This window comes from Boleophthalmus pectinirostris, unplaced genomic scaffold, assembly GCF_026225935.1.
Source record: "Boleophthalmus pectinirostris isolate CB_2022bp ecotype Guang Dong unplaced genomic scaffold, ASM2622593v1 HiC_scaffold_17, whole genome shotgun sequence".
Taxonomy (NCBI): Eukaryota; Metazoa; Chordata; class Actinopteri; order Gobiiformes; family Gobiidae; genus Boleophthalmus; species Boleophthalmus pectinirostris.
In genome coordinates, this window is record NW_026571115.1 from 38,782,818 (window position 1) to 38,806,905 (window position 24,088).

The following is a 24,088-nucleotide window of genomic DNA, read 5'->3' on the forward strand; positions in this document are numbered from 1 at the left end:
AACCAGGACTAAACCAGGACTAAACCAGGACTAAACCAGGACTAAACCAGGACTAAACCAGGACTAAACCAGGACTAAACCAGGACTAAACCAGGACTAAACAGCCAGGACTAAACCAGGACTAAACCAGGACTAAACCAGGACTAAACCAGGACTAAACCAGGACTAAACCAGGACTAAACCAGGACTAAACCAGGACTAAACCAGGACTGAACCAGGACTAAACCAGGACTAAAACCAGGACTAAACCAGGACTAAACCAGGACTAAACCAGGACTAAACCAGGACTAAACCAGGACTTAAAACCAGACTAAACCAGGACTAAACCAGGACTAAACCAGGACTAAACCAGGACTCTAAACCAGGACTAAACCAGACTAAACCAGGAGGTCTAAACCAGGACTAAACCACTAAACCAGGACTAAACCAGGACTAAACCAGCGTCAGGACTAAACCAGGACTAAACCAGGACTAAACCAGGACTGAACCAGGACTAAACCAGGACTGAACCCTAAACCAGGACTAAACCAGGACCAGGGGACTAAACCAGGACTAAACCAGACTAAACTGAACCAGACTAAACCAGGACTAAACCAGGACTAAACCAGTAAACCAGGACTAAACCAGGGACTAAACCAGGAAACCAGGACTGACTAAACCAGGACTAAAGGACTAACTAAACCAAAAACCAGGACTACCAGGACTAAACCAGGTCTCTAAACCAGGACTAAACCAGACTAAACCAGGACTGAACCAGGACTAAACCAGGACTAAACCAGGACTAAACCAGGACTAACCAGGACAAACCAGGTCTAAACCAGGGACTAAACCAGGACTAAACCAGGACTAAACCAGACTAAACCAGGACTAAACCAGGACTAAACCAGGTCTAAACCAGGACTAAACCAGGACTAAACCAGGACTAAACCAGGACTAAACCAGGACTAAACCAGGACTAAACCAGGACTGAACCAGGACTAAACCAGGACTAAACCAGGACTAAAACTGACTAAACCAGACTAAACCAGGACTTAAACCAGGACTAAACCAGGGACTAAACCAGGACTAAACCAGGACTAAACCAGGACTAAACCAGGACTGAACCAGACTAAACCAGGACTAAACCAGGACTAAACCAGGCTAAACGGACTAAACCAGACTAAACCAGGTCTTAAACCAGGTCTAAACCAGGACAGGACCTAAACCAGGACTAAACCAGGACTAAACCAGGACTAAACCAGGACTAAACCAGGACTAAACCAGGACTAAACCAGGACTAAACCAGAACCAGGACTAAACCAGGACTGAACCAGGACTGAACCAGGACTAAACCAGGACTAAACCAGGTCTAAACCAGGTCTAAACCAGGACTAAACCAGGACTAAACCAGGACTAAAACCAGGACTAAACCAGGACTGAAACCAGGACTAAACCAGGACTAAACCAGGTCTAAACCAACCAGGACCTAAACCAGGACTAAACCACTAAAACCAGGACTAAACCAGGACTAAACCAGGACTAAACCAGGTCTAAACCAGGTCTAAACCAGGACTAAAACCAGGTCTAAACCAGGACTAAACCAGGACTAAACCAGGACTAAACCAGGTCTAAAACCAGGACTAAACCAGGACTAAACCAGGACTAAACCAGGACTAAACCAGGTCTAAACCAGGACTAAACCAGGACTAAACCAGGACTAAACCAGGACTAAAACCAGGACTAAACCAGGTCTAAACCAGGGTAAACAGGACTAAACCAGGGACTAAAACCAGGACTAAACCAGGACTAACCTAAACCAGGACTAAACCAGGGACTGAACCAGGACTAAACCAGGACTAAACCAGGACTAAACCAGGACTAAACCAGGTCTAAACCAGGACTGAACCAGAACTAAACCAGGTCTAAACCAGGACTGAACCAGGACTAAACCAGATCTAAACCAGGACTGAACCAGAACTAAACCAGGTCTAAACCAGGTCTAAACCAGGACTAAACCAGGACTAAACCAGGACTAAACCAGGTCTAAACCAGGACTGAACCAGAACTAAACCAGGACTAAACCAGGACTAAACCAGGACTAAACCAGGACTAAACCAGGACTAAACCAGGACTAAACCAGGTCTAAACCAGGACTGAACCAGAACTACCAACTAAACCAGGGGACTAAACCAGGACTAAACCAGGAAAACCAGGAAAAACCAGGTCTAAACCAGGACTAAACCAGACTAAACTAAACCAGGACTAAACCAGGACTAAACCAGGTCTAAACCAGGACTGAACCAGAACTAAACCAGGACTAAACCAGGACTAAACCAGGACTAAACCAGGACTAAACCCAGGACTAAACCAGGTCTAAACCAGGACTAAACCAGGACTAAACCAGATCTAAACCAGGACTAAACCAGAACTAAACCAGGGTCTAAACCAGGTCTAAACCAGGACTAAACCAGGACTAAACCAGGACTAAACCAGGTCTAAACCAGGACTAAACCAGGTCTAAACCAGGACTAAACCAGGACTAAACCAGGACTAAACCAGGACTAAACCAGGACTAAACCAGGACTAAACCAGGACTAAACCAGGTCTAAACCAGGACTGAACCAGAACTAAACCAGGTAAACCAACTAAACCAGGACTAAACAGGACTAACCAGAGTCTAAACCAGGACTGAACCAGAACTAAACCAGGACTAAACCAGGACTAAACTAAACCAGACTAAACCAGGACTAAACCAGGAAACTAAAACAGACTAAACCAGGACTAAACCAGACTAAACCACTAAACCAGGACTAAACCAGGACTAAACCAGGACTGAACCAGAACTAAACCAGACTAAACCAGATAAACCAGACTAAACCAGGACTAAACCAGGACTAAACCAGGTCTAAACCAGGACTAAACCAGGTCTAAACCAGGTCTGACCTCCTTTGCTGTTGGTCCAGTAGATGAACAGGTTCATGGTTCCCACTTCAGTTATTTCCTCGTCGGGGCCGTAGAGCCACAGGACCTGCTGACAGCCGCGCTTCACCGCCTCATTCTGCACCGCGATGGTCGGACCGTAGTTACTGCAACACGACAGCAGAGGGCGACACATCACACACCAGTGTCACAGGGTTTAACAGAGAAAAGAACTTTACACATGAGTCCAGTCAAGTGTCACCGGAGGAAACAGAGGCAGATGTTTGACATTCAAATGTCTCTTCTTCAGAAACTAGAGGAACTATTGAAATAAGTAAAGTATCAGAATGTAGGAAAGAGTTACACTCCAACAGGGTCAAGTTAAACCTGTGAGATTCTTTCAAGTTCAAGACAAAAAATGAAAAAAACTCATGTCGGTAACGGAGGAATGAAATTACAATAAATCCAAACAGTGATAACTCTTGGTTCTCACTTCCATATCCTTAACAAACTGGTTTGAATATTTGCTTCATATAGTTTTCTACCATATGGTACAAGATTAGGTTGAAAAACCTCTGACTTTTTGACTCATGAGATTTTTTATTAAGAAAGTTCATGGTAACGGAGGGAAAAGTAACGGAGGGAAAATTGTACAAACAAGTAGAAGGTGCAGGATTTTACATCATTTGTGGCTTTTTTCTTCTGAAAACTTTAATATTACTTCAAAATGAAAGAAACTGTTTCTATAAAATATGTCAGTCCTTCCAAGAACATTTTTATCATTTTAAATACTTTTTTTTTTAAAAATCCTGTCCCTTCATCAACAGTTCAAAGATGGAATAACACAAGATATGATGAAATACAAACATTTATTTACATGATTTTGTCTTTGAAATTTGGGAAATAATTTTTGTTCCATGTTTCATTCATGGTCTGTTTAAAACGAATGGAACTTTAGAACCAAAAACGGTCCAGAAAAAAGGTGAACAGTTTGATAAACTCGAGTACATATGTATCTGTTCAATACACTTTTATATCAGATGAATTATTCACTGGAAGTTTTGGTCTTGATGTTTACTTCTGTTTGACCAGGTCCATGTATTTATACTGTTTCTAAATGTAAACAGATGAATAATAAAGATTTACTCAAACATGTGAATGAAACAAACACAAGTCAAACTCTGTTTGTGAAGAGGAACATTAGAACATTAGAACATTGGAACATTAGAACATGACCTAAATCTCACCAGAGTCAGTTTTTTGTTTTTTGTTTTTTGTTTTGATAATCGAGGAGCTTCAGAGGACGAGGTCAGTGTCACGAGGATCTGGCCTCAGATAAAACAAGAACAAAAAAATATAAAACATCTGCAGCTTTACATCAAAAAAAACTGTCAAAAATAAAAGAAATAAACTCTGAGCTCAGGGACCGAAGTCCTGGTCTAGACCTGGTTTAGTCCTGGTCTAGACCTGGTTTAGTCCTGGTTTAGTCCTGGTTTAGTCCTGGTTTAGTCCTGGTCTAGTCCTGGTTTAGTCCTGGTTTAGTCCTGGTTTAGTCCTGGTTAGTCCTGTTTAGTCTGGTTTAGTCCTGGTTTAGTCCTGGCTAGTCCTGGTTTAGTCCTGGTTAGTCCTGGTTTAGTCCTGGTTTAGTCCTGGTTTAGTCCTGGTCTAGTCCTGGTTTAGTCCTGGTTTAGTCCTGGTCTAGTCCTGGTCTAGTCCTGGTTCAGTTTGAACATGTGAGACTCAGACTTGGTTTAAATTTTCATTCTTCATTCTGTTCACTTCTTCTTCTCTCTCATTATTTGTCTTTCTTTCATTTTAGTTTTTATTGTGATTTTAATGTTTTTCTTATTCTGTAAAACTCTTTAAATGTCTTAAATAAACTTGTTTTCCCTGATCTGGTCTTGGTCCAGTTTTTGTTTCCCAGGATAAAACCACAGCCCAAAAACCGCTTCAGATCTCATCTGATAAACTCAAGTGTTTCCTCCTGCAGGGCTCACAGTTCAGCTGCAGACGAGTCCTCAGACGAGTCCTCAAAAAACCTCAAAAAACCTCAGAAAACCTCAGAAAACCTTGTTCTACTCAGAACAAAACAGAACAGAGCAGAACACACATCGGGTCAGAACCTCCACACGTGTTTGTCATTCAGCCGTTTGAGGACGAATCTCAGCAGGAACAGAGTTTATATAAACACCAACAAACGAACTGTTTACACAAGTGTCATGAAGATCATTAGACCGAGTTTCAGTCCTGGTTCAGTCCTGGTTCAGTCCTGGTTTAGACCTGGTCCAGTCCTGGTTTAGACCTGGTTAAGACCTGGTTTAGACCTGGTTCAGTCCTGGTTTAGACCTGGTTTAGTCCTGGTTTAGTCCTGGTTTAGTCCTGGTTTAGTCCTGGTTTAGTCCTGGTCCAGTCCTGGTTTAGTTCTGGTTCAGTCCTGGTTTAGACCTGGTTTAGACCTGGTTTAGACCTGGTTTAGTCCTGGTTTAGACCTGGTTTAGACCTGGACCACTGAGGATTTCACAGATATAAGAACATGTGGAACATCTCAGGAGTTCATCTAAAGAAAGACGGTTTTTATTTTCCTCCTGGGATCAGAATCAGTCTTGAGTCTGGAGTCTGGAGTCTTCTGGAGTCGAGTCTGGAGAGTCGAGTCTGGAGTATCGAGTATCGAGTATCGTATGTCTGGAGTCTCGAGTCTCGAGTCTGAGGAGTCTGTCGAGTGAGTGTGGAGTGAGTTGGAGGTGGTGAGTGTGGGTGTGGAGTCTGGAGTGTGTGGGAGTCTGGAGTGTGGAGTGTGGAGTTCTGGATGTGGAGTCTGGAGTCTGGAGTCTGGAGTGTGGAGTCTGGAGTCTGGAGTCTGGAGTGTGGAGTGTGGAGTGTGGAGTGTGGAGTCTGGAGTGTGGAGTGTGGAGTGTGGAGTGTGGAGTGTGGAGTCTGGAGTGGAGTCTGGAGTGTGGAGTGGAGTCTGGAGTCTGGAGTGTGGAGTCTGGAGTGTGGAGTCTGGAGTGTGTGGAGTGTGGAGTGTGTGAGTTGGAGTGTGGAGTGTGGAGTGTGGAGTGTGGAGTGTGGAGTGTGGAGTGTGGAGTGTGGAGTGTGGGTGTGGAGTCTGGAGTCGTGGAGTGTGGAGTGTGGAGTGTGGAGTGTGGAGTGTGGAGTGTGGAGTGTGGAGTCTGGAGTGTGGAGTGGAGTGTGGAGTGTGTGAGTTGGAGTCTGGAGTGAGTCTGGAGTGTGGAGTGGAGTGTGGATGTGGAGTCTGGAGTGTGGAGTGTGGAGTGTGGAGTGTGGAGTGTGGAGTGTGAGTGGGGAGTTGGAGTGTGGAGTCTGGAGTGTGGAGTGTGGATGGAGTGTGGAGTGGAAGTGTGGAGTGTGGAGTCTGGAGTAGTGGAGTGGAGGTGGAGTGTGGAGTGTGAGTGTGGAGTGTGAGTGTGGAGTCTGGAGTGTGGAGAGTGTGGAGTGTGGAGTGGAGTGGGAGTCTGGAGTTGGAGTGTGGAGTCTGGAGTGTGAGTGTGGAGTGTGGGTGCTGGAGTGTGGAGTGTGGAGTGTGGAGTGTGTGGAGTCTGGAGTGTGGAGTGTGGAGTGTGGAGTGTGGAGTTGGAGTCTGGAGTGTGGAGTCTGGAGTGTGGAGTCTGGAGTCTGGAGTGTGGAGTGTGGAGTCTGGATTGGAGTGTGGAGTGTGGAGTGTGGAGTCTGGAAGTCTGGAGTGTGGAGTGTGGAGTGTGGAGTGTGGAGTCTGGAGTGTGGAGTGTGGAGTGGAGTGGAGTGTGGAGTGTGGAGTGTGGAGTGTGAGTGAGTGTGTGGAGTGTGGAGTGTGGAGTCTGGAGTCTGGAGTGTGGAGTGGAGTGGAGTGTGGAGTGTTGGAGTGGGTGGAGTCTGGAGTCTGAGTGTGGAGTGTGGAGTCTGGAGTCTGGAGAGTGTGGAGTGTGGAGTGTGGAGTGTGGAGTCTGATGGAGTGTGGAGTGTGGAGTCTGGAGTGTGGAGTCTGGAGGTGAGTTGGAGTGTGGAGTCTGGACTGGAGTGTGGAGTGTGGGAGTGTGGAGTTGTGGAGTGTGGAGTGTGGAGTGGAGTGGAGTGGAGTCTGGAGTGTGTGGAGTGGAGTGTGGAGTGTGGAGTGTGGAGTCTGTGGAGTGTGGAGTGTGGAGTGTGGAGTGGAGTGTGGAGTGTGGGGAGTGTGGAGTGGAGTGGAGTGTGGAGTGTGGAGTGTGGAGTGTGGAGTCTGGAGTGTGGAGTCTGGAGTCTGGAGTGGAGTGGAGTCTGGAGTGTGGAGTCTGGTGTGTGGAGTCTGGAGTGGTGGAGTGTGGAGTCTGGAGTGTGGAGTGTGGAGTGTGAGTGTGGAGTGTGGAGTGTGGAGTGTGGAGTTGGAGTCTGGAGTGGAGTCTGAGTGTGGAGTGTGGAGTTGGAGTGTGAGTCTGGAGTCTGGAGTGTGGAGTGTGGAGTGGAGTGTTCTGGAGTGTGGAGTGTCTGGAGTCTGGAGTGGAGTCTGGAGTGGGAGTGTGGAGTCTGGAGTGTGGAGTGTGGAGTGTGGAGTGTGGAGTGGATGTGGATCTGGAGTGTGGAGTGTGGAGTTGGAGTGGGAGTGTGGAGTGTGGAGTGTGGAGTGTGGAGTGTGGAGTGTGGAGTGTGGAGTGTGAGTGTGGAGTCTGGAGTCTGGAGTGTGGAGTTGGAGTCTGGATGTGGAGTCTGGAGTTGTGGAGTGTGGAGTGTGGAGTGTTGGAGTCTGGAGTGTGGAGTGTGGAGTGTGGAGTGTGGAGTGGAGTGTGGAGTGTTGAGTCTGTGTGGAGGTGGAGTGTGGAGTCTGGAGTGTGGAGTGTGGAGTGTGAGTCTGGAGTGTGAGTGTGGAGTCTGGAGTGTGGAGTGGAGTGTGGAGTGTGGAGTGTGTGGTAGAGTGTGAGTGTGGAGTGTGGAGTGTCTGGAGTCTGTGAGGGAGTCTGGAGTGTGCGAGTGGAGTGTGGAGTGTGGAGTGGAGTGTGGAGTGTGGAGTGTGGAGTGTGGAGTGTGGAGTGTGGAGTGGAGTGTGGAGTGTGGAGTCTGGAGTCTGGAGTGTTGGAGTGGGAGTCTGGAGTGTGGAGTCTGGAGGGTGGAGGAGTGTGAGTGTGGAGTCTGGAGTGTGGAGTGTGGAGTGTGGAGTGTGGAGTTGGAGTCTGGAGTGTGGAGTGGAGTGGAGTCTGGAGTGTGGAGTGTGGAGTGTGGAGTGTGGAGTGTGGAGTGGAGTGGATCTGGAGTGTGGATGGAGTGGAGTGTGGAGTGTGGAGTGTGTGGAGTGTGGAGTGTGGAGTCTGGAGTCTGGAGTGTGTGGAGTCTGGAGTGTGAGTGTGGAGTGGAGTGTGGAGTGTGGAGTGTGGAGTCTGGGAGAGTGTGGAGTGTGGAGTGTGGAGGTTGGGTGTGGAGTGTTGGAGTCTGGAGTGTGGAGTGTCTGGAGTGTGGAGTGTGGAGTGTGGAGTCTGGAGTCTGGAGTCTGGAGTCTGGAGTGTGGAGTCTGGAGTTGGAGTTGGAGTGTGGAGTGTGGAGTGGAGTCTGGAGTGTGGAGTCTGGAGTGTGGAGTTGTGGAGTGTGGAGTGTGGAGTGTGAGTGTGGAGTGGAGTCTGGAGTGGAGTGTGGAGTGTGGAGTGTGGAGTCTGGAGTCTGGAGTCTGGAGTGTGGAGTGTGGAGTGTGGAGTGTGGAGTGTGGAGTGTGGAGTCTGATGGAGTGTGGAGTCTGGAGAGTGTGGAGTGTGGAGTGTGGAGTCTGGAGTCTGGAGTCTGGAGTCTGGAGTGTGGAGTGTGGAGTGTGGAGTGTGGAGTGTGGAGTGTGGAGTGTGGAGTCTGGAGTCTGGAGTCTGGAGTCTGGAGTCTCGAGTCTGGAGTCTGGAGTGTGGACAGAGTTTACGTCTGCGTACGGTGACACAGCGGTGAAGTATGGGCGTGGCCACTCACCCTCCCATCTTGTAGGCCCCGACTCCGCCCCTCCAGGCTCGGACGAAGGCGGGGTCAGCGAGCAGAGACACCGGGTTAAAGGAGCCGGTGGAGAAGTACGGACCCACCGGACCCACGATCACGAAGATCATGGCCTTTCCAGCACGAGACACGCCCAGAGACGGCTGAGGACACAAGAGGACACGGTCAGGACAAACAGGACCGAGACCAGACCAGACCTGACCAGACCTGGACCAGACCTGGACCAGACCTGGACCGAGACCAGGACCAGACCAGGACCAGACCAGACCAGAGACGGCTGAGGACAGAAGAGGACACGGTCAGGACAAACAGGACCAGGACCGAGACCAAACCTGGACCAGACCTGGACCAGACCTGGACCGAGACCAGGACCAGACCAGGACCAGACCAGACCAGAGACGGCTGAGGACAGAAGAGGACACGGTCAGGACAAACAGGCTCCATGTTGGAGACTCGTGCTCCAAACAAACCTGTGTCCAGATGAACGTGGCTCTGATGTTCTGTGTGTTTGTGCAGGAGAATGAACGGGATTATATATTTAGTACACATATATGTAGTACATGTGTAGTATACATGTGTAGTATACATGTGTAGTATACATGTGTAGTATACATGTGTGTAGTATACATGTGTGTAGTATACTGTAGTATTACAGTGTATACATGTGTAGTATACATGTATGTAGTATACATGTGTGTAGTATACATGTGTAGGTAGTATACATGTAGTACATGTGTAGTATACATGTGTGTAGTATACATGTGTAGTATACATGTGTAGTATACATGTGTGTAGTATACATGTGTGTAGTATACATGTGTAGTATACATGTGTAGTATACATGTGTAGTATACATGTGTGTAGTATACATGTGTAGTATACATGTTGTAGTATACATGTGTGTAGTATACATGTGTGTAGTATACATTGTGTAGTATACATGTGTGTAGTATACATGTGTAGTATGTAGTAGTATACATGTGTGTAGTATACATGTGTGTGTAGTATACATGTGTGTATAGTAGTATACATGTGTGTAGTATGTGTTATACATGTTGTAGTATACATGTGTGTAGTATACATGTGTGTATAACATGTGTGTAGTATACATGTGTGTAGTATACACATGTGTAGTATACATGTGTAGTATACATGTGTAGTATACATGTGTACATGTGTAGTATACATGTGTGTAGTATACATGTGTAGTATACATGTGTAGTATACAGTGTATACATGTGTGTAGTATACATGTGTGTAGTATACATGTGTAGTATACATGTGTGTAGTATACATGTGTGTAGTATACATGTGTAGTGTGTGTAGTATACATGTGTGTATGTAGTATACATGTGTGTATAGTATGTGTATACATGTGTGTAGTATACATGTGTGTAGTATACATGTGTGTAGTATACATGTTGTAGTATACATGTGTAGTATACAGTGTGTAGTATACATGTGTGTAGTATACATGTGTGTAGTATACATGTGTAGTATACATGTGTAGTATACATGTGTAGTATACATGTGTGTAGTATACATGTGTAGTATACATGTGTGTAGTATACATGTGTGTAGTATACATGTGTGTATACATGTAGTATACATGTGTGTAGTATACATGTGTAGTACACATGTGTGTAGTATACATGTGTAGTATACATGTGTGTAGTATACATGTGTGTATGTGTATATACATGTGTGTAGATACATGTGTAGTACAGTAGTATACATGTGTGTGTGTAGTACATGTGTATACATGTGTAGTATACATGTGTAGTATACATGTGTGTAGTATACATGTGTAGTATACATGTGTGTAGTATACATGTGTAGTATACATGTGTAGTACTGTAGTAAAGTACTTGTATGATTGAGTTTGTGTAGTTTTCAGTCTTACCTCGGTCCCGATGAACGTGGGTCTGATGTACAGACTCGTGTTTGGAGCTGATGGGACCCAGTCCTGATCCAACTCCACCAAACTCTTAATGCACTTCAGCAGCTCCTCTTTATCAAACAACTGCACGAAAACAACAACAACAATCAAGTTACTATATTATTATATTATTATATTATTTTATTATTATATTATTATTATATTATTTTATTATGGAACAGACAGAGACAAACAGACAAAAACAAACTAATATTATTACACATGAAACAGACAGAAAATGCTTTAAAAAGACACAGTTGGACACGGTTGGACGGAGACGGTTGGACGGAGACGGTTGGACAGTTTCTCCCTGGAGCTGTTTGTGTTTCTGTGTGTTATGTGACTCACTGTCCACATGACTGAAGGACAAAGACACGAACTCAAGGACAAAAGGAAAAGGACAAGAGAGAGAGAGAGAGAAACAGAGAGAGAGAGAGAGAGGGGAAAGAAAGGAGGAGTGGAGAGGAGTGTCTTTGGGGTGTGTGTGGCTGGGGGGTGTGGGGGGAGGTGTGTGTGTGGGGTGTGTGGGGGGGGGGGGGGGGGGTGAGTCATAAACTATGATGGAAATAAACCCAGTGTCAGTGAACACAACACGCTGCTGCTTTCAAGGAACAACAGATCAAACACAACAGAGACACTTTTCACTGTCCCACTCTGTCCCACTCTGTCCCACACCCACCTCACACTGTCTCACACTGTCTCACACTGTCCACACTGTCCACTACTTCCCACTGTCCACACTGTCCCACACTGTCTCACACTGTCTCACACTGTCTCACACTGTCTCACACTTGTCTCACACTGTCTCACACTGTCTCAACACTGTCCCACACTGTCCCACTCTGTCTCACACTGTCTCACACTGTCTCACACTGTCCCACACTGTCTCACACTGTCCCACACTCACACTGTCTCACACTGTCCCACACTGTCCCACACTGTCCCACACTGTCCCACTCTGTCTCACACTGTCCCACACTGTCCCACACTGTCCCACTCTGTCTCACACTGTCCCACACTGTCCCACACTGTCCCACACTGTCTCACACTGTCTCACACTGTCCCACACTGTCCCACACTGTCCCACACTGTCCCACACTGTCTCACACTGTCTCACACTGTCTCACACTGTCCCACACTGTCCCACACTGTCTCACACTGTCCCACACTGTCCCACACTGTCCCACTCTGTCTCACACTGTCCCACTCTGTCTCACACTGTCCCACACTGTCTCACACTGTCTCACACTGTCTCAGAATGTCTCACTCTGTCTCCGTTTCTTCATTCCACATTTGAGTGATCACAGTTGGACAGTTCATCTGTTCTCCAAGTTGAAAAGTTAAACCAGGTTCACTCTTTTCCACTGACAGAATTTCAAAACTTTTCCTTGACTTTACGGCTCCTACATGTGAAGAACTGATCAGACTTTTAGAGCTAAATCTGAAATGTTTAACTCTTTCCACTCACTTTATGTTTGGGATTATAGTTTTTGAACTTTCTAAATCCTGTCAGTGTGTTTCCTGTCGACTCTTTTAAATAAAACACTGAGACGTTCACAAAGAATCAGACAGACTCATGAGAACTGAACACAACACTGGAGCTGCGGGAAACAAACACTAAAATTCCATCACTTTTAAAGGCCTGGAAAATTACATTTTCAATTTCCAGGACTTTTCCAGGATTTCCTTGACCGTGAAAACCCTGAACAACAGGTGACTTTAAGGTGACGGGAAAATCTACTCGCATCAGTCAGGGTGAAATAATGAAATACAAATGAGATATCTGGCTTTTTATTGGTGTTGTCTGATACTAACGACTGAACGGCCAAGGGAAAAAAACACCTCCCCGCGCTCGAGTGCCCATTTCACTGAACACTGACAATAAACAATAAACAATAAACAGTTCACAAGCAGCTCACCAAACCACCGCAGTATTAGTCTCTGCTAACGTCCCCACAAGTCCCCAAACTTCCACGCCGCGCACTGAGTAAAGTTTTACCGACAGCTGTCCTCATGAAAACCACACTTCCAGAGTCTCGGTCCAGTTCAGTGTTTTTCCCAAAGCCCCACAGCTCCCACAGAGGAAAATAATCCCACAGCACGAGGAAAACGCAAAAATCCAAACGAGATATAGTCCACATTCACTCCACTTCCTCGACAGATGAGACACGAGGCCTCGACGGAGTGAGACGTCTCCTCGTCTGCTCGTTCCTCCACTTACAAACCCCGTGTGTCTGGAGTCTATGTACAGTTCACATAATAATAATAATAATACAAACATGTAAAGGGCCGTACACACACACAGAAATGTTTCCAACAAATAAACTAATGTTTGCAAGTTTCACTCCAGCTGAGTGAACAGTTTGTGAGGACCTGAGTGTCTTTATAACAGAAATACTCACAAAAATACAAGAGAAATACTCAGAAGTGTAAGAGTAAACAGATGAGTTTGTGGGGCAGGTTTGAGCAGAGAGAAGCTGTGTTCAGTGTTTAGGTGAAGGTGTGTGTGTGTGTGTGTGTGTGTGTGCGTGTGTGCGTGTGTGCGTGTGTGCGTGTGTGCGTGTGTGCGTGTGTGCGTGTGTGCGTGCGTGTGTGCGTGTGTGTGTGTGTGTGTGTGTGGTTAGGCACAAATATATAAGTTTAATATTAAACTCACAGGTGAACCTATCGGCGCTGCAGTGTGGGTGTGGGGCAGGTTGTGGGTTAGGTGGTGTATAGTTTATAGATCAGACTCACAGGTAAACAGCTGCGGTCGGCGCTGTGGTGTGGTTGTGGGTGTGGTTAGAGGTGTGGGTGTGGTTGTGGTTAGAGGTGTGGGTGTGGTTGTGGGTGTGGTTGTGGGTGTGGATGTAGATGTGGGTGTGGTTGTGAGTGTGGGTGTGGTTAGAGGTGTGGGTGTGGTTGTGGGTATGGTTGTGGGTGTGGTTGTGGGTGTGGTTGTGGTTAGAGGTGTGGATGTAGATGTGGGTGTGGTTAGAGGTGTGGTTGTGGGTGTGGTTAGAGGTGTGGATGTAGATGTGGGTGTGGTTAGAGTGTGTGGTTAGATGTGGGGTGGTTGTGGTGTGTTGTGTGTGGTGTGGTTGTGGTGTGGTTGTGGGTGTGTGGTCAGACTCACAGGTAAACAGCTGCGTGCTCGGTGTGGTGTGGGTGTGTGGGTGTGGATGTAGATGTGTGGGTGTGTGGTGTGGTTGTGGGTGTGGTTGTGGTGTGGTTGTGGGTGTGGTTGTGGGTGTGGTCAGACTCACAGGTAAACAGCTGCGGTCGGTGTGGTTGGGTGTGGTGTAGATGGTGGGTTGTGGTTGTGGTGTGTGGTGGTTGTGAGTGTGGTTGTGGGTGTGGTTGTGGGTGTGGTTGTGAGTGTGGTTGTGGGTGTGGTTGTGAGTGTGGTTGTGGTTAGAGGTGTGGTTGTGAGTGTGGTTGTGGGTGTGGTTGTGGTTGTGGGTGTGGTTGTGGGTGTTGTAGAGGTGTGGTTGGAGTGTGGTTGTGGTGTGGTGTGGTTGTGGTGTGGTTGTGAGTGTGGTTGTGGGTGTGGTTGTGGTTAGAGGTGTGGTTGTGGGTGTAGGTGTGGTTGTGGTTAGAGGTGTGGTTAGAGGTGTGGGTGTGGTTGTGGTTGTGGTGTGGGTTGTGGGTTGGTGTGGTTGTGGGTGTGGTTGTGGGTGTGGTCAGACTCACAGGTAAACAGCTGCGGTCAGCGCTGCGGTGTGGGTGTGGATGTAGATGTGGGTGTGGTTAGAGGTGTGGTTGTGGTTAGAGGTGTGGTTGTGGGTGTGGTTGTGAGTGTGGGTGTGGTTGTGAGTGTGGTGTGGTGTGGGTGTGGGTGGGTGTGTTGGAGTGTGGTTGTGGTGTGGTTGTGTGGTGGTTAGGTGTGGGTGTGGATGTGTGTGGGTGTGGGTTGTGGTTAGATGGTGTGGTTCGTTGTGGTTGTGGGTGTGGGTGTGGTTAGAGGTTGTGGTTGTGGGTGTGTGTTGTGGTTAGATGGTTGTGGTTGTGTGGGTTGTGGGTGTGGTTGTGGGTGTGGTAGAGGTGTGGGTGTGGTTGTGGGTGTGGTTGTGGTGTGGGTGTGGTTGTGAGTGTGGTGTGGTTGTGAGTGTGGGTGTGGGTTGTGTGTGGTTGTGAGTGTGGTTGTGGTGTGGTGTGGTGTGGTGGGTGTGTGTGGTTGTGGTTGGGTGTGGTCAGACTCACAGGTAAACAGCTGCGGTCGGCGCTGCGGTGCATTCGTTCCATGTTCAACATGGGCCTGAAGAGACGAATGTGATTATCGTCTCCCCTGAAAGCCTTCATCCCCTCGAACAACTGCACACAGACAGAGACACAGAGACACAGAGACAACAACATGAGGACAAGAGAGACAAGAGACAGAGGGGACGTCTTCATCCCCTCCAACAACTGCACACAGACACAGACACAGAATGAGGACAAGAGAAAGAGAGACAAGAGAGACAAGAGAGACAAGAGACAAGGGACGTCTTCATCCCCTCGAACAACTGCACACAGACACAGACACAGACATTAGACACAGAGACAACATAGAGGACAAGAGAGACAAGAGACAGAGGGGACGTCTTCATCATTTTATATAATTCATCTTTTATTACATTTATATAATCATACTGCACACACTTATTATTATATATTCTATTATATTATTAATTTTATCATTATCATTTTTATTACATTTATAATTATTATTTATTATATATTTTATCATATTTTATTACATTTTATATTATGTTTTATTACATTATTTATTATTATTCATTTTATTACATTTATTATACATTATTATTTATTACATTTATATAATTATTTATTACAATCTTTTATTACATTATTTATTACATTTTATTACATTTATTATATATTATTATCTTTTATTACATTTTATATAATTATCTTTTATTACATTTATATTATATGTTTTATTACATTTTATTATGTTTTATCTTTTATTACATTTATATAATTATTACATTTTATTAATTTTATATAATTATACATTTATTATTACATTTTATACATTTATATATTATTATTATTTATCATTATTATTATTTATTATAATTTTTATTACATTTATATAATTATCTTTATTACATTTTATATTATTACATTTATATAATTATTTTATTACATTTATTATATTATTCTTTTATTACATTTAATTATCTTTTATTATATTATTTTTTATATTACATTTATATTATGTTTTATTACATTTATATTATGTTTTATTACTTTTATATAATTATCTTTTATTACATTTATATAATTATGTTTTATTACATTTATATAATTATCTTTTATTACATTTATATAATTATGTTTTATTACATTTATATAATTATCTTTTATTACATTTATATTATTATGTTTTATTACATTTATATTATGTTTTATTACATTTATATAATTATCTTTTATTACATTTATATAATTATGTTTTATTACATTTATATAATTATGTTTTATTGCATTTATATAATTATGTTTTATTTGACTCGTGTCTCTTGCTCTTTTTTCTACTTATTTAGACTTTATTATCATCATGTTTATTTTTCTCTTTGTTATTAATTATTATATTTTGTGTCTTGTGTCCAGATCGTTTCCCTGTGGATCAGTTCAGTTTGCCTTTCTCCTCCTGTGGGCGGAGCCTCGTACAGGCTCGTACTGTTAACCGTAACAAGGGTTTGAATTTGGCCCAGGAGAGATCTCTAGATTACTCAGACACACATGGAGGACAGAACAGATCTGTCAGTCTGTCAAACACTGTACAGCAGCTAAAACCTTCTGACTGTTCAGGTGATGGAAACACCTCCAAACTCCTGAAGACTGGTCCTGCTCTTCTGATCATTCAGAACCTCCAGAACTCAGAACCTCCAGAACTCCAGAACTCAGAACCTCCCAGAACTCAGAACCTCCCAGAACTCAGAACCTCCAGAACTCAGACGGGTCCAGAACTCAGAACCTCCCAGAACTCAGAACCTCCCAGAACTCAGAACCTCCAGAACTCAGAACCTCCCAGAACTCAGAACCTCCAGAACTCCAGAACTCAGAGACTCCAGAAGCTCAGAACCTCCAGAGTCAGACTCCAGAGCTCAGAACTCAGACGGGTCCAGAGCTCAGAACCTCCCAGAGCTCAGACGGGTCCAGAGCTCAGACGGGTCCAGAGCTCAGACGGTTCCAGAGCTCAGACGGTCCAGAGCTCAGACGGGTCCAGAGCTCAGACGGGTCCAGAGCTCAGACGGGTCCAGAGCTCAGACCCTCAGGCTCTGTGTCCCAGAACATGGCTGTTCAGTCTTTGCTTAAAAAAATAAATAAAAACACAATCTGGATTCTGAGCTTCTGACAAACTTGAGGCACATTTTTGTAAGTTCTTTTTTTGACAAAAGTGTTGGAAAAATGGAGTTTTTCCTGGTGTCTCCTGAGTGAAGCGACGCCACAGCAGATCCTCCAGCCTCAGGGCAGAGCTGAAGATTCTGTTCATGTTAGTTTTTTAAATGTCTTAAATCTCTCCTTCCTCCCTTCCTTCCCTTCCTCCTTCCTCCTCCTCCTCCTCCTCCTTTCCTTCCTTCCTCCCTTCCTTCCTCCTTCCTCCCTTCCTCCTCCTTCCTTCCTTCCTCCTTCCTTCCTTCCTTCCTTCCTTCCTTCCTCCCTTCCTTCCTTCCTTCCTTCCTTCCTCCCTTCCTTCCTTCCTTCCTTCCTTCCTTCCTCTCTCTCTCTCTTTGTCTCTGAGCTTCTCAAACCAAACGTGGAGCTGGAGCTGGTCCTGGACTCTGGAACATTCCTCTGGGCATTAAAACGGCCAAGACTCTAAATATTTCTAAATCTCTGTTGGAATCTCCTTTGTATGCAGCAGCTGAAGCCCTCTGAAGCTCTCTGAAGCCCTCTGAAGCCCTCTGAAGCCCTCTGAAGCTCTCTGAAGCTCTCTGAAGCTCTCTGAAGCTCTCTGAAGCTCTCTGAAGCTCTCTGAAGCTCTCTGAAGCTCTCTGAAGCCCTCTGAAGCTCTCTGAAGCTCTCTGAAGCCCTCTGAAGCTCTCTGAAGCTCTCTGAAGCTCTCTGAAGCTCTCTGAAGCTCTCTGAAGCTCTCTGAAGCTCTCTGAAGCTCTCTGAAGCCCTCTGAAGCCTCTCTGAAGTCTGAAGCTCTCTGAAGCTCTCTGAAGCCCTCTGAAGCTCTCTGAAGCTCTCTGAAGCCTCTCTGAAGCTCTCTGAAGCTCTCTGAAGCTCTCTGAAGCTCTCTGAAGCTCTCTGAAGCCCTCTGAAGCTCTCTGAAGCTCTCTGAAGCTCTCTGAAGCTCTCTGAAGCTCTTCTTGAAGCCTCTGAAGCTCTCTGAAGCTCTCTCTGAAGCTCTCTGAAGCTCTCTGAAGCTCTCTGAAGCTCTCTGAAGCTGAAGCCCTCTGAAGCTTCTCTCTGAAGCCCTCTGAAGCCCTCTGAAGCTCTCTGAAGCTCTCTGAAGCTGAAGCTCTCTGAAGCCTCTCCTCTGAAGCCCTCTGAAGCTCTCTGAAGCTCTCTGAAGCTCTCTGAAGCTCTCTCTCTGAAGCTCTCTGAAGCCCTCTGAAGCTCTCTGAAGCTCTCTGAAGCCCTCTGAAGCCCTCTGAAGCTCTCTGAAGCTCTCTGAAGCTCTCTGAAGCTCATTTGAAGCTCTCTGAAGCTCTCTGAAGCTCTCTGAAGCTGAGTGGGGCTTCTGTGTTTGTCGTTTTGTCTGTGGAGCTTTGGACAGATGTGCTCGTTTTTAAATGTGCTTCAGAAATAAACTTGACTCTCTGGGCTCTTCAGGCAGGATCTTCATGAAGAACAGAGTTAGAACATGAGAAAGATCATCAAAAGTGGCTCCGAATTCATTTTTCTGAATTAAATAATTCGGAATTAAAATATTCTATTTCGTGTTTACATGAAAATAATAATTCTGAACTGAGGTTTACATGGAAAACTGGTTAAATCGTCTTTAATTCTGCTCAACGTCCAGAGGTCAGGAGTTGTTACAGGCCTTTGTCCTTTTGGTGTTTATTAATCCTGAGCTGCTGTTGCGTCTTCTGTTTTTGTGTCTGTGTAAATCTGGTCTGGACTTGGATTCGCCGGAGCCGAGTCCAGCAGACGCCCCCCCCCCCCCCCCAGGTTTGACCTCGATGGACCTGACTGACCCGGTGGACCTGACTCACCTTGATGGACCTGACTCACCTGGATGGACCTGACTGACCCGGTGGACCTGACTGACCTCGATGGACCCGACTGACCCGGTGGACCCGACTGACCTCGGTGGACCCGACTGACCCGGTGGACCCGACTCACCTCGATGGAGTAGTGCAGGGCGGAGGAGGCCGGGTGCAGGGACAGGTTCTGGAAGGGTTGGATCTTGGGACGTTCCCATCCGTCCGACTCGCTCCAGTTGATCAGCAGCATGTGGTCGGAGAAATGTTTCCCAAAAACCAGAGACGAAGAGTCCGGTTTGGGACGAGGGGACGAAGAGCGCTCCAGGGACACATCGGACGCCTGGGGACGCCTGGGGACACAGGACAGGAGGACGAGGACGGAGGACAGGAGGACGAGGAGGAGGAGGACAGGAGGAGGAGGACGAGGAGGACGAGGAGGACGAGGAGGACGAGGAGGACGAGGAGGACGAGGAGGACAGGAGGACAGGAGGACGAGGAGGACGAGGAGGACGAGGAGGACGAGGAGGACGAGGAGGACGAGGAGGACGAGGAGGACGAGGAGGAGGACGAGGAGGACGAGGAGGAGAGGAGGACGAGGAGGACAGGAGGACGAGGAGGAGGACCGAGGAGGACGAGGAGGACGAGGAGGACGAGGAGGACGAGGAGGGACGAGGACGAGGACGAGGACGAGGAGGACGAGGAGGACGAGGAGGAGGAGGACAGGAGGACGAGGAGGACAGGAGGACGAGGAGGACGAGGAGGACGAGGAGGACAGGAGGAGGAGGACGAGGAGGAGGAGGAGGAGGAGGACAGGAGGAGGAGGACAGGAGGAGGAGGAGGACGAGGAGGACGAGGAGGACAGGAGGAGGAGGACGACAGGAGGACGGACGAGGAGGACGAGGAGGACGAGGAGGAGGACGAGGAGACGAGGAGGACAGAGGAGGACAGGAGGACGGAGACGAGGACGAGGAGGACGAGAGGACGAGGAGGACGAGGACGAGGAGGAGGAGGAGGACGAGGAGGACGAGGAGGAGACAGGAGGACAGGAGGACAGAGAGGACGAGGAGGACGAGGAGGACGAGGAGGACGAGGAGGACGAGGAGGACGAGGAGACGAGGAGGACGAGGAGGAGGAGGACGAGGAGGAGGACGAGGAGCGAGGACGAGGAGGAGGAGGACGAGGAGGAGGACGAGGAGGAGGAGGAGGAGGGAGGAGGAGGAGGACAGGAGGACGAGGAGGACGAGAGGAGGACAGGAGGAGGAGGACAGGAGGAGGAGGACGAGGAGGAGGACTGGAGGCGAGGAGGACGAGGAGGACGAGGAGGACGAGGAGGACGAGGAGAGGAGGACAGGAGGACAGGAGGAGGACGAGGACAGGAGGAGGGAGGACGAGGAGGACAGGAGGAGGAGGACGAGGAGGAGGAGGACGAGGAGGACGAGGAGGACCGAGGAGGACAGGAGGAGGAGAGAGGAGGACGAGGAGGACAGGAGGACGAGGAGGAGGACAGGAGAGAGGACGGAGGACGGAGGAGGAGGACGAGAGGACGAGGAGGAGGACAGGAGGACGAGGAGGACGAGGAGGACGAGGAGGACGAGGAGGACGAGGAGGACGAGGAGGAGGACGAGGAGGACGAGGAGGAGGACGAGGAGGACGAGGAGGAGGAGGACGAGGAGGACGAGGAGGACGAGGAGGACGAGGAGGACGAGGAGGAGGAGGAGGAGGACGAGGAGGACGAGGAGGACGAGGAGGACGAGGAGGAGGACGAGGAGGAGGACGAGGAGGACAGGAGGACGGAGGAGGACGAGGAGGACGAGGAGGACGAGGAGGAGGACGAGGAGGACGAGGAGGACGAGGAGGAGGAGGACGACGAGGGGAGACGAGGAGACGACGAGGAGGACGAGGAGGACAGGAGGACGAGGAGGACGGGAAGAGGACGACAGGAGGAGGACAAGAATGGAAGAGAGGACAGGAGGACAGGAGGAGGACGAGAAGACAGGAGGACGGGAAGAGAAGAGAGGAGAGGAAGAGAGGACAGGAGGACGGGACAAGGAGAGGAGGATAACAGGAAAGGAAGAGAGGAGAGGAGGAGAAGAGGACAGGAGGAAAGGGAGAAGTGGAGAGGACAGGAGGAGACGATTGGAGGACAAGGAGAGGAGGAGGACAGGAGGAGAAGACGAAGATGGGAGGACGGGAGAAGTGGAGAGGACGAGAGGAGGAGGAAGAGGGGAAGAGGAGGAGGAGGAGGAGGAGGAGAGAGGAGGAGGAGGAGGAGGAGAAGAGAGGAGGAGGAGGAGGAAGAGGAGGAAGGAGGAGGAGGAGGAGGAGGAGGAGGAGAGAGGAGGAGAGAGGAGGAGGAGAAGAGAGGAGGAGGAGAAGGAGAGGAGAGGAGGAGAGGAGGAGAGGAGGAGGAGAGAGGAGGAGAGAGAGGAGAGGAAGGAGAAGAGGAGAGGAGGGAGGAGGAGGAGGAGGAGGAGAGGAGAGGAAGAGGAGGAGAAGAGAGGAGAGGAGGAGGAGGAGAGGAAGAGGAGAGGAGAAGGAGGAGAGGAGGAGAAGAGGAGAGGAGGAGGAGGAGAAGAGGAGAGGAGAGAGAGAGGAGAAGAGGAGGAGGAGGAGGAGGAAGAGGAGAGGAGAAGGAGGAGAAGAGAAGATGGGAGGACGGGAGAGTGGAGAGGAGAAGGAAGAGGAGGGAAGGAGGAGGAGGAGGAGAGGAGGAGAGGAGGGAGAGGAGGAGAGGAAGAGGAGGAAGAGGAGGAGAGGAGGAGGAAGAGGAGGAGGAGGAGAAGGGAGGAGGAGGAGAGGAAGAGGAGAGAGGAGGAGGAGAAGAGGAGGGAGAAGAGGAGGAGGAGGAGGAGGAGAGAAGAGGAGGAGGAGAAGAGGGAGGAGAGGAGAGGAGGAGGAGGAGGAGGAGGAGGAGGAGAGGAGGAGGAGAGGAGGAGGAAGAGGAGGAGGAGGAGGAGAGGAGAGGAGGAGGAGGAAGAGGAGAGAGAGAGGAGAGAAGGAGGAGAAGAGGAGGAGGAGGAGGAGGAGAGAAGAGGAGGAGGAGGAGGAGGAGGAGGAGAGAGAGGAGAGGAGGAGAAGAGGAGGAGGAGGAGGAGAGGAAGAGAGAGGAGGAGAGGAGGAGGAGGAGGAGGAAGAGGAGGAGGAGGAGGAGAGGAGGAGGAGGAGAGGAGGAGGAGGAGAAGGAGGAGGAAGAGGAGGAGGAGGAGGAGGAGGAGAAGAGGAGGAGGAGGAGGAAGAGGAGGAGGAGGAGGAAGAGGAGGAGAGGAGGAGAGAGAGAAGAGGAGGAGAGGAGGAGGAGGAGAGAGGAGGAGAGGAGGAGAGAGGAGGAGAGGAGAGAAGAGGAGAAGAGGAGGAGGAGGAAGAGGAGGAAGAGGGAGGAGAAGAGGAGAGAGGAGGAGGAGAGAGGAGGAGAGAGGAGAGAGGAGGAGGAGGAAGAGGAGGAGGAGGAGAGAGGAGGAAGAGAGGAGAGGAAGAGGAGAGAGAGAGAGGAGAGGAGGAGGAGGAGAGGAGGAGAGAGGAGAAGAGGAGGAGGAGGAGGAGAGGAGGAGGAGGAGGAGAAGAGGAGGAGGAGGAAGAGGAGGAAGAGGAGGAGGAAGAGGAGAGGAGGAGGAGGAAGAGCGATCGGACAAACAGTGATTTTGATTTTTTTTATTACACATAAACAGGGACGTCACAGGTCAAAGAGTCAGATGCCCTCCCTGTGAGCGGAGGAGTTTAAAGCTGCACTCTGTCACTTTTTGGCTGCTCGTTTCCATAGAGACGTCGCAGCTCTGTCCAGAATGTTCCGCAGTGTGACTTTAAACAGCTCCACTTCACATTTATTCAGTTTTACGTCTCAGACTGTGAAACTTCTCCGTCTGGTTCGGTCTCCGTGGAAACAGAAAGCTTTAATGTCACACTGCGGGACATTCCAGCCCGAGCAGCGGCGTCGCCCTGGAGACGGCGTCGCCCCGGTGACCTGGTGCCGTGGGGCTTGGACTTTTTGACGTGTGACTCCTGCAGACAGAAGCTTCGTTCCAGACGTGAAGCAAAAACAGAGGAATTATTTTAGCCCCAATTCAATTCAAACACAATTAAACACATTTAATTAAAACAATTAAACATTTTAAATGTAAATTAAAGTAATTCAACAAATTTAGAAACATCAAAAACAGACGAGAACAGAGACAAGAAAAAAAAACATTAAACGAGAGGAAAAGAGGAGAAACTTCTCCCACTGAAACGTCTAAAGAGTCAAAAGTGACAAAAACTTCAGGTCATGTTTTAAATGTTTTAAATGTTCTAAATGTTCCTCTTCAAAATCAGAGCTGGAGTTGTGTTTTGTTTCATTCACACGTTTATGGTTTAGTCCTGGTTTAGTCCTGGTTCAGTCCTGGTTTAGTCCTGGTTCAGTCCTGGTTTAGTCCTGGTTCAGTCCTGGTTTAGTCCTGGTTCAGTCCTGGTTTAGTCCTGGTTTCAGTCCTGGTTAGTCCTGGTTTAGTCCTGGTTTAGTCCTGGTTTAGTCCTGGTTTAGTCCTGGTTCAGTCCTGGTTCAGTCCTGGTTTAGTCCTGGTTCAGTTTCAGTCCTGGTTCAGTCCAGTTCAGTCCTGGTTCAGTCCTGGTTCCAGGTTCAGACCAGGTTCAGTCCAGTTCAGTCCTGGTTCAGTCCTGGTTCAGTCCTGGTCAGTCCAGTCCTGGTTCAGTCCTGGTCCTGGTTCAGTCCTGGTTCAGTCCTGGTTCAGTCCTGGTTTAGTCCTGGTTCAGTCCTGGTTCAGTCCTTCTGGTTAGTCCTGGTTCTGGTTTAGTCCTGGTTCAGTCCTGGTCAGGTTCAGTCCTGGTTAGTCCTGGTTTAGTCCTGGTTTAGTCCTGGTTCAGTCCTGGTTTAGTCTGGTTTAGTCCTGGTTTAGTCCTGGTTCAGTCCTGGTTGTCCTGGTTTAGTCTGGTTTAGTCCTGGTTTAGTCCTGGTTAGTCCTGGTTCAGTCCTGGTTCAGTCCTGGTTTAGTCCTGGTTTAGTCCTGGTTTAGTCCTGGTTTAGTCCTGGTTCAGTCCTGGTTCAGTCCTGGTTTAGTCCTGGTTTAGTCCTGGTTTAGTCCTGGTTTAGTCCTGGTTTAGTCCTGGTTCAGTCCTGGTTCAGTCCTGGTTTAGTCCTTTTGAAGATGAAAGCTCCAAACGTTCTGTTCCACCTCGTGATGTC

At 48.1% G+C, this 24,088-nt stretch overlaps 1 protein-coding gene across 1 annotated transcript in view; it reads right to left on the reverse strand.

Annotated features, from left to right (window-relative positions):
• The window catches only part of bcat2 (branched chain amino-acid transaminase 2, mitochondrial), a 38,356-nt gene that overhangs the window by 524 nt on the left and 13,744 nt on the right, over window positions 1-24,088 (reverse strand). Inside the window, exons 3-7 of the mRNA XM_055153138.1 lie at window positions 19,055-19,255; window positions 14,951-15,061; window positions 10,733-10,852; window positions 8,809-8,972; window positions 2,923-3,065 (exon numbers count right to left, since the gene is read on the reverse strand). Of these exons, the coding sequence (XP_055009113.1) occupies window positions 2,923-3,065; window positions 8,809-8,972; window positions 10,733-10,852; window positions 14,951-15,061; window positions 19,055-19,255 (739 nt within the window). The remainder of the gene's footprint in view (window positions 1-2,922; window positions 3,066-8,808; window positions 8,973-10,732; window positions 10,853-14,950; window positions 15,062-19,054; window positions 19,256-24,088) is intronic.